The sequence below is a fragment of the Triticum aestivum genome, chromosome 1B, assembly GCF_018294505.1.
Source record: "Triticum aestivum cultivar Chinese Spring chromosome 1B, IWGSC CS RefSeq v2.1, whole genome shotgun sequence".
NCBI classification, from domain to species: Eukaryota; Viridiplantae; Streptophyta; class Magnoliopsida; order Poales; family Poaceae; genus Triticum; species Triticum aestivum.
The window spans coordinates 695662561-695672004 of record NC_057795.1 but is presented as its reverse complement, the minus strand read 5'-3'; the positions used below and the strand labels follow the sequence as shown (position 1 = coordinate 695672004).

General features: G+C 54.4%; 2 protein-coding genes and 1 pseudogene across 2 annotated transcripts; all 3 read right to left on the bottom strand.

The window, feature by feature from the left end:
* Positions 1 to 5274: 5274 nt before the first annotated feature.
* On the bottom strand, positions 5275 to 6477 carry LOC123082880 (uncharacterized; annotated as a pseudogene).
* A 312-nt stretch (positions 6478 to 6789) lies between these two features.
* Positions 6790 to 7725, bottom strand: LOC123101975 (uncharacterized). The gene has a single exon (XM_044523227.1). The coding sequence runs from the start codon at positions 7599 to 7601 to the stop codon at positions 7011 to 7013; it is 591 nt and encodes a 196-aa protein (XP_044379162.1). The 5' UTR covers positions 7602 to 7725; the 3' UTR covers positions 6790 to 7010.
* Positions 7726 to 8294: 569 nt separating this feature from the next.
* LOC123101966 (uncharacterized) lies at positions 8295 to 9214 on the bottom strand. Its single transcript, XM_044523215.1, has one exon. It carries the CDS (start codon positions 9114 to 9116, stop codon positions 8526 to 8528), a length of 591 nt encoding a protein of 196 aa, XP_044379150.1. The 5' UTR covers positions 9117 to 9214; the 3' UTR covers positions 8295 to 8525.
* Positions 9215 to 9444: the final 230 nt, after the last annotated feature.

Here is a 9444-nt window from a genome sequence, read left to right as displayed (position 1 = left end):
GCACAAGTCCGGGGTACTAAGGTACCCATATCTTTGTACACCGACACCGATATATTGGACGACTATATTTGGACATCGGAAAGGTTCCGAGTGATTCGGGTATTTTTCGGAGTACCGGAGAGTTCCGTGAACTCGCCGGGGAGTATATGGGCCTTATTGGGCTTTAGGGCAAAGAGAGAGGAGAGGTTGGGCGCCCCCCCCCCAAGGCCTAGTCCGAATTGGACTAGGAGGAGGGGCTGCGCCCCCTCCTTCCTTCTCTTCTCTCTTCCCTTGCCTTGACTCCTACTCCTACTACATGGAAGGGGGGAATCCTACTCCCTGTGGGAGTAGGACTCCTCCAGGGCGCGCCATAGCTAGGCCGGCCCTCCCCCCTCCTCCACTCCTTTATAAACGTGGCCAGGGGGCACCCCATAGACACCACAATTGATCTGTTTGATCTTTTAGCCATGTGCGGTGCCCCCCTCCACCAGTCCACCTCGATAATACTATAGCGGTGCTTAGGCGAAGCCCTGCGTCGGTAGAACATCAACATCGTCACCACGCCGTCGTGCTGATGAAACTCTCCCTCAACACTCGGCTGGATCGGAGTTCGAGGGACGTCATCGGGCTGAATGTGTGCTGAACTCGGAGGTGCCGTGCGTTCGGTACTTGATCGGTCGGATCGTGAAGATGTACGACTACATCAACCGCGTTGTGCTAACGCTTCCTCTTTCGGTCTACGAGAGTACGTGGACACTCTCCCCTCTCGTTGCTATGCATCACCATGATCTTGCGTGTGCGTAGGAATTTTTTTTGAAATACTACGTTCCCCAACAAGAACTTGGTATTTTCCCCTTCGTAGATAGCGCGAGAGACTTTAGCATGCCAGCGCCAGTATGTCATTTTCTTGTGGATGGCACCCTTGAGCAAGGAGATGATGATTTTGCGAGTGAGCGACTCTGGCTGAGTTAGGGGTCTAGTTTCTTCAACGAGGTCTAGGGCTGTGATTGCAGATTGGCAGCGAGCCTCGCGAAGGTGGGTGGGGATACGAGAACGTGCCCAAGTCTTAAGATGGGCATGAGATTTTTTAGCGTGGAGACGAGGAAGGTAGTAGCATTGGTTGGCGATGAGGGCTGTGCAGCCCAAATTTGAGCAACAATGTCCTTGCAGGGCCGGGAGTTGGCCCAGGCCGCTTCAAATTTGAAAAAGCTGGATCGAGGGATGGCGGTGGTGACGTGGATGAGGAGTGGAACGTGATCGCGACGTAAAGCGGGATCGAGAGGAAAGGGAAGTGTTAGGGAAAGCATCTGCCCATGCAAGGTTAAAAAGACGCGATCTAGCCATTCTAGGGTGGGGGAGGCACGGTTATTGGACCAAGTGAACCTGCGGTCCAGTAAAGGCAATTCGATAAGTGCTAGGTTATCTAAGGTTTGGTTGAACGCGTTGGCTTCGGCGGGGCGGAAGGCGGTGTTATTTTTTTCAGAGGGGAAACGGATAAGGTTGAAGTCACCGGCGATGAGCCATGGGGTGTCATCTGGTTGTGCGATTGAGGCGAGTTCGTCTAAGAACGCTAACTTGAGAGAGCGCGAGGGGGGAGCATAGATGTTAGTAATGGCAATGTGGTGGGTGCAGGCAGTTGATTGGAGGATTAGTGTGGAGGAGAAGGTTAAGTGGGAGAAGGACACAACTTGGAAGGACGCAAAATTGACGACCGAGATGGTGCCACCCGCGGTTCCGACAGCTGGCAAGGAGAAAACTTGGTCAGCCTAACGTGGAAGGAAGGATTTTGTTTTACTGACGGAGAGAGAGTCGATTTTTGATTCTTGGAAGAGCGTAATGTGCGGTTTTGTTGTGATTAGTTCGGATAGCACGTCAGAGCACTTGTCGTTATCACCAAGTCCTCATACATTCCAAGAGCATATTAGAAAGGCGTTATTACTCATTAAGACCGATCGAGCACCAACAGACAGAAACGGGATACATCTGGCATACAGTCACAAAGGCTACAGGTGAGGCCAAAAGTAGCATTGGAACATGCGACATAGGAAGCGAAAACCAAAAGAACAGCGATCTAACAGCGTCATGCAGAAAAGCTAGGTGAGGCAGAGGTCGCGCCGTAACTCCAGAGTGGCGAAGATAGCTGATCATGGAGCGGCGTCGTCGCCAGAGGCAGCATCCTCGGAGCCAAGGATGGCATCAAGCTGCTCGTCGTCAGCGCCGCGGAGCAGAGCAATGGCAGCAAGGTCCTCGGAGGAGGCAGGAGGGGCCTCGGGCTCGTGGAGGCGTGCCTCCTGGATAGCACGGCCAATGGCCGTGTCAACATCCGCGGCGGAGAGGCGAGCAGCCTTGGCCTTGACGGCTTTAGCAAGCATGGGGGAGTAGTTGGCTTGCTTGCCAGCCAGCCACGCACTCCGCTGCAGCTTGTCCTTGGAGACGGACTGATCGCGCTCTGACTTGCGGCGCGCCTTGCGAATGATGCACTCGTGGGTGTCCAGGTCCTGCAGGGGGAGGGTTGAGTCCAAGGGTACATCAGTCAGTGGCAGATAAGCAGAGGGTGAGAGATTAGATTGATTAAGCACGGGAGGGGTAGATTCGTTACCAGCAGCACGGGAGGACTCGCCCGCGGTGAAAGTGAAGGAGGGCGGCGCAGCAGGTGCGTCTGCAGGAGTGGGGACTGCAGAGAACGCAGAGGCGCTGGACTGAACCAGCGGGCCGGCAGCCAGAGGAGCGGCAGGCAGGTTAGTGCACGGGCTAGGTGGCACCACGGCACCCACCTGGGCAACCGGGCGTATGATAGGTGGGGCATGAGTGTCGGAAGGGAGTGCATGCACGACGTCTAGCGAGTCTGAAGCGGCATGCAGGAGCGGTGCATGCATGTCATCTGAGGCGGTCGAATCGTTGTCGGAAATGATGAGAGGCAGGCGCCGGGAACCATGGAGGGTGAGAGGTGAGGCCAGAGCTGACTGGTTTGTGTCGGTTTCATGAGACTCAGAAGGGGCATGGGGGGCGACCGGCCTAGTGCCACCGTAGGAGGGATCGGCGCGCCACCCCACACGTATCACGGAGACTACATGAGCAAGGTGAGTAGGGGAGAGCGGGCGCGGGGAGGCCCGCTAAGAGGGAGGAGCAGAGTCATCGTCAGAGGAGCCATCACTGAACGGGTTGGCACCATCACCATGGTGCCTGCGGGAGACCTCTACAACTTTGGCGATCTTAATCTCGTTTATGGGTGGGATCTGAATGACAATGCTTGGAGGGGCTGGCTTGCCAGATTGGAGAAGGACGAGGGCACGGACCAACGTGTATTCGATACCGTGGAGGCAGAAATCGTCAATGGCGCACACGTCGCCAAGGAAAGTGAGGGCGAAGCGTATGCCATCCTCATGCCATAGCTCATGTGGAAACTCAGAGACTTCGACCTCAGCAAGGTCAGTGTATATGGCAATGGAGCGGTCGACGTGCTCGACCGGCTCAATAGTGATAGAGTTTCCCTCGTACTCGATGGGGCTGTGGCTGAGCACGTCATTGCGTGCAGCTGGTGTGTGAAAGGTGAGGCAAGCGATCCCCCTCCAGGAGCCGCCCATGATAAAGGCAGGGTTGCCGCAAGTGTGCTGGATGGCTTGATGGATGAGGGGAGTGGGGTTGGGGATGGCTGTGCGAAGGTGGACGAAAGCAAAGCGACGCGGGCAGTGAACGAGACAAGGAGGAACTGCGACTAGTGGCATGTCTCCATAGGGAGGCAGCAGCCCGGCCTCATGGGCCGGACGGGGCAGATCCTCTACAGTGGATGTCTCGGAGACGTGAGACGAGGCTCTGTGTATTGTGAGGCGAGGAAGACGTCGGTGAGCCGGTCCCTCAGTTCTTGTGTGTCGAAGGGTGGAGAGTGTGTGTGGTTGAAAGCTGGTGGGAGTGAGGTAGGCGTGGGTGGAGGTGTAGAGGATTGTGGTAGGGAGGGAGGTGGCGGAGCTAGAGGGGCGGAGCCGATCGGAGTGCCATGGAGAATGAAAGGTGAGGGGACGCAGAGAGCGGGGAAAGGTTCGGAGAGGATGATGGGGACGTCACTGATCATGAGTGTGTGGGATGCGCGAGCCGCCGTCGACAAGGAGCCGGCGGAGTCCATGCTGCGAGTGCAAAAAGCTAGATTAGGTTGAGAATGGAAAGCGTCGGGAAGGGGAGGGAAGATGGGCCACATGCGCCTGTACCTGCAGTCACGGCTACGGTGGCCGTTCCTCCAGCAGCGGGCACAGCGGACTGGGTCACGGCAATCTTCAACGAGGTGATCTAGAGCTAGGCAGCGAAAGCAGCGCTGCTTTCTTTGTGTTGGAGGAGAAGTGTGAGAGCACCGATGCGGAGTGGGGAGACGGCGAGGGGTTATATAGGGAGGGGGGAGAGTGTGCGGGTGGCTGTGATCGAGGGGGGAGGAGACAAGGGCATCTTTGTACGAGCTCGTCGGTTTGTGGTTGGACTGCACGGGTGACATATCCGCCGTCAGGGCGGCTGGGCCCATTGTGTGTGACAGGGAGTGAGGGGGCGGCGGGCAGGGGCGTGGTGACCAAGCGGCCGGCGTAGGCTTGGCAGAGGGATTAGGCTTGATCATGAGGTCTAGATGCTGGTCATGGGTAGCGGGAGGGGTCTGTGGCGACGGGCAGGCGTGCGGACTCGTCGGTTCTTCGGTTCCCAAGGCGAGATTCGCTGCAGATACGTTCATCGGGGGCGCGCGTGGGGTGACAGGGGGCGGCGCAGACATGCCCGGATTAGACGCGGGTCGGGCAATCAGCTCGTCCAAAATTGGCACGGACAAAGAGACAGAGAGTAGGTTCTGGGGACTCGCGCCAGCTCGATCCACATGCGCCGAGCCAGGAGCAGCGTACGGATCTTTTGATAGATTTGGTGGGGCAGGGGGCGCCGCACCGCCATCATGATGCATGGGGTGGGCCAGCGGTGCATGCGCGGCAGGGCGAACATGGTGCAAGCGTGCGACCGAGGTGGGCTGTAGTGTCGTGCGGGTCTGGAGATGCCGACGCTCAAAGGGGCCAAGAATGGAGTCTGATCGAGGGGGCAATGTAGGGTAAGCAAACTTAGTGTAATGATGGAAAAAACGACTGCAGTGAGCAATGGCTTGTTCGAGCTGGTCAAAGAGGAAGATCCGAAACCCTTCAAAACCTATGGACCCCAGATTGAGGATTTAAATTTTAATTGATCGGGAGAGGACGCCAGACTTGTACACATGATCATGAACTTTGACTGCTAGAAAATCTTGTTTGACCGAAAAGCAGTGGTTTAGGGCAGATTCTACTAATAGTTCATTATATTAGGCCTAACATTAATTGGTAGGAAGGTGACCCAAAACAAATGCGTGTGTTGGGTGTAATTTGCATGTGGTGTAAGCTGGCAGGAGCGGATAACATTAAGCATACGGTAGAAAAAGCTTATACCAGGCCGTTGATGACGCTCCTTAGAGAGAACAATAGTTGTGGACGCAGGTGGCAGCAGAGCAGGATCGACTGCCGTCGGCGAGGAAGACGTAGGCCCGATAGACGACGGCGAGGCCGACCCCGATGGTGAGCATGAAGCACGCCCCGTAGGTGCACGCCAAGGGAAGCGGAGTAGGATGCCCAGCTTGTGAAAGTCACCCATAGAAGCGATGAGCGCGGCAACGCCAGTCGAGGCCACAGTGAAAGAGAAGCAGGAATCTCCGTCGTCCGTGACGTTGAATTGGTGGTGGATGCCGCCGAATAGGCAAGCTAGGATGAGACCCATCGTGGTGGCATCAAGGGTGAAAGGGAACTTTATGACGCGCGCATACATGCGGCATCCATGCGGTTGGTTTGGTGGACGCTGGGAGACGAGCGAGCGACATTGTGCCCATCCTACGCTTTCAAAGTGGAGACCCAGATCCTCTGGAATTTGGAGCAGGTGAGCCAACGGCATGCATGTGGCAATGTGGGGAGGAGAAGGTGGGATCGGAGGTAGGGTTCTCACAAAAGAGAAGGAGTATACGCAGAAGCAGAGTGTGGATTGTGCGAGGATGATCTCTGCTATACGCGCAGAAGCAACATGGAAGCGATAAACGAGGGGAGAGCATTGGGCAACGAAGAAATCAGCGGCAGCACCGCCAAGGACAGCCTGAAGCAGGGCGGCGACGATAGTGGCATCAAGGAGGCAGTTGGAGTAGTGGAATATGATGTAGAGCGGCGAGGCGAGGTGGACGGCGAGGGTGGTGATGTCGAGGCGGAGGTAGTATGAGGCATCATCCTCGAACTCCAAGCCCATGGCATTGCCACAGCCCAGGAAGCAGCGGAGCGCAACCTGCCCGGCTTTCACTTAAGGCGGGTCAAAGAATGACGATGGTGGATGAGCTACTGTGGGGAGGAGCTCGTCTAGAGGACTGGTGGCTAGTGTTGGCTCCGGCGAGAAGGTGGCCGGAGGTTTTTTGGTGGCTGGTTGTTGGCCCTCCTCCGGTGAGATGGAGGAGGGGGGAGCGGGAGCGGGAGCCATCGAGAACCTTAATGAAAACTTAGGAAGAAAGAAACTCGAGCTAGCACGACGCGTGCGCACCGACACAGGTTTCCGAATCACGATCATGCTGGAAAACTTTTTCTTCCGCAAGCTCGACAATTTCTTTAGTCAACGCTTGAGAATTTGGATCCTCCTCGTCCACCAGTTTACACATCAACATCATGTCACCATCATCTCCTTGCTGGGCAATGAGCGCCTTCTGCTTCGGTGCTTCCTCGCGGTCAGCCTTGAAGTGACCGACAGCGTATGACGGGGGGGGAGAGAGGTTATGGCAGCAAATGTAATGCACAATACAGAAGAGTTATTATATATTACAAAAACAAACTGGAAATTGACGCCAGTTCAGGCAGGCAGCCAGGCATTGGACCAACAGCTAGCAGGCCATGCAGGCAGGCATGATTATTACATGCATAAAGGCAACATGAGCTTCCTACTCCGCTCCCAATTCCATTGGACCATTATTCATACGCATGCGATATCAATGTAAGAGCAAATCACACCGGCTGTCCTCTTCAGTTAGAGTTAGGTGATGTTGTTTTGTTGTCAAGCTGCTGCTTCCTAAAATACGCCCTCCTCGTCAACAGGTCATCAGTTACACGAAGAGCGCCAAACACCCCACCGATTTGGCTCTGTGCGTTGCATTCCTCGATCGAGGAGTTGTCCGAGCAACAATCTCCGTAACATTTTCTCTTTGTGTCAAATTGCTCAAAGAAGCCCGCGTCGTTCGCGGTTTCGAGCGTCGCCGGGAGCGTCTTGATGTGCTTGGATAGTACGGCGAGGTCGTCGAGGCAGTCGGTGACGCACTTGGAGGGTTTCTTGATGGCCTTGGCGAATGCGGCCGCCTCCGCCGCCTTCTTGGCGACGACTTGGACTGACATTGCGATCACGTCCTTCACTTGAGGCGTCCTGACATCCAGGTTGTTTAGTAGCAGATGGGTGCACTCAAATTTGTACGTAGCAGTCGCGCATGTGGCGTTGATGGCTTCAATGCTGGGCCCAGGCTCTTGGTCCGATCGAACAACTGTAGGGGCGACAGCGATGGCGACGGCGATGACGATGGCAAGCAGAGCCGAGGCGGTGTAAGGCAGCAGAGAAATGGCCATGGTAGTCGATGAATGGATGATCTTTCTCTCCCTCTCTATTGTTATATGATGGATATATTTGGTCAGGTGGGTGGGTGTGTGCGCACTTGCAGCGAGAGAGCAGATTAGCTAGCTGGTGTTCCCCTTCTTATATAGGCATACACATACACCAGATACATAGATAGATAGCACCGCATGCATGCTTCCTTGCTTTTGGACGCCTATTTTTAGTAGCTTGGCCAATTTCAGCGCAGGCAGTTGAGAAGGAGCTACCTAATTTAGTTGTGGCCACATAACAATCAAAATAATAGTTGTGGCCATGAATCCATCGACTTGTTCTCCCTACCTAATATAGAATTATAGATAGACGACAAGCTTGCTGGCTAGATTATCTTAATTGTTTTTTTCCTCCAACCCTTGCTATGTGGGCATTTCCTATTTGGCGCTGCAGGCGCCCGTTACACTGCAATTTGCAAACGGGCGCCTGCAGCAGTCCAAACTAGGCCGGCCCATTCTATTTTTTTCCTTCTTGATTTTCTTTAGTCAACGCTTGAGAATTTGGATCCTCCTCGTCCACCAGTTTACACATCAACATCATGTCACCATCATCTCCTTGCTGGGCAATGAGCGCCTTCTGCTTCGGTGCTTCCTCGCGGTCAGCCTTGAAGTGACCGACAGCGTATGACGGGGGGGGGGAGGTTATGGCAGCAAATGTAATGCACAATACAGAAGAGTTATTATATATTACAAAAACAAACTGGAAATTGACGCCAGTTCAGGCAGGCAGCCAGGCATTGGACCAACAGCTAGCGGGCCATGCAGGCAGGCATGATTATTACATGCATAAAGGCAACATGAGCTTCTTACTCCGCTCCCAATTCCATTGGACCATTATTCATACGCATGCGATATCAATGTAAGAGCAAATCACACCGGCTGTCCTCTTCAGTTAGAGTTAGGTGATGTTGTTTTGTTGTCAAGCTGCTGCTTCCTAAAATACGCCCTCCTCATCAACAGGTCATCAGTGACACGGAGAGCGCCAAACACCCCACCGATTTGGCTCTTTGCGTTGCATTCCTCGCCCGAGAAGTTGTCCGAGCAACAATCTCCGTGACATTTTTTCTTTGTGTCAAATTGCTCAAAGAAGCCCGCGTCGTTGGCGGTTTCGAGCGTCGCCGGGAGCGTCTTGATGTGCTTGGATAGTATGGCGAGGTCGTCGAGGCAGTCGGTGACGCACTTGGAGGGTTTCTTGATGGCCTTGGCGAATGCGGCCGCCTCCGCCGCCTTCTTGGCGACGACTTGGACTGACATTGCGATCACGTCCTTCACTTGAGGTGTCCTGACATCCAGGTTGTTTAGTAGCAGATGGGTGCACTCAAATTTGTACGTAGCAGTCGCGCATGTGGCGTTGATGGCTTCAATGCTGGGCCCAGGCTCTTGGTCCGATCGAACAACTGCAGGGGCGACAGCGATGGCGACGGCGATGACGATGGCAAGCAGAGCCGAGGCGGTGTAAGGCAGCAGAGAAATGGCCATGGTAGTCGACGAATGGATGATCTTTCTCTCCCTCTCTATTGTTATATGATGGATATATTTGGTCAGGTGGGTGGGTGTGTGCGCACTTGCAGCGAGAGAGCAGATTAGCTAGCTGGTGTTCCCCTTCTTATATAGGCATACACATACACCAAATAGATAGATAGATAGATAGCACCGCATGCATGCTTCCTTGCTTTTGGACGCCTATTTTTAGTAGCTCGGCCAATTTCAGCGCAGGCAGTTGAGAAGGAGCTACCTAATTTAGTTGTGGCCACATAACAATTAAAATAATAGTTGTGGCCATGAATCCATCGACTTGTTCTCCCTA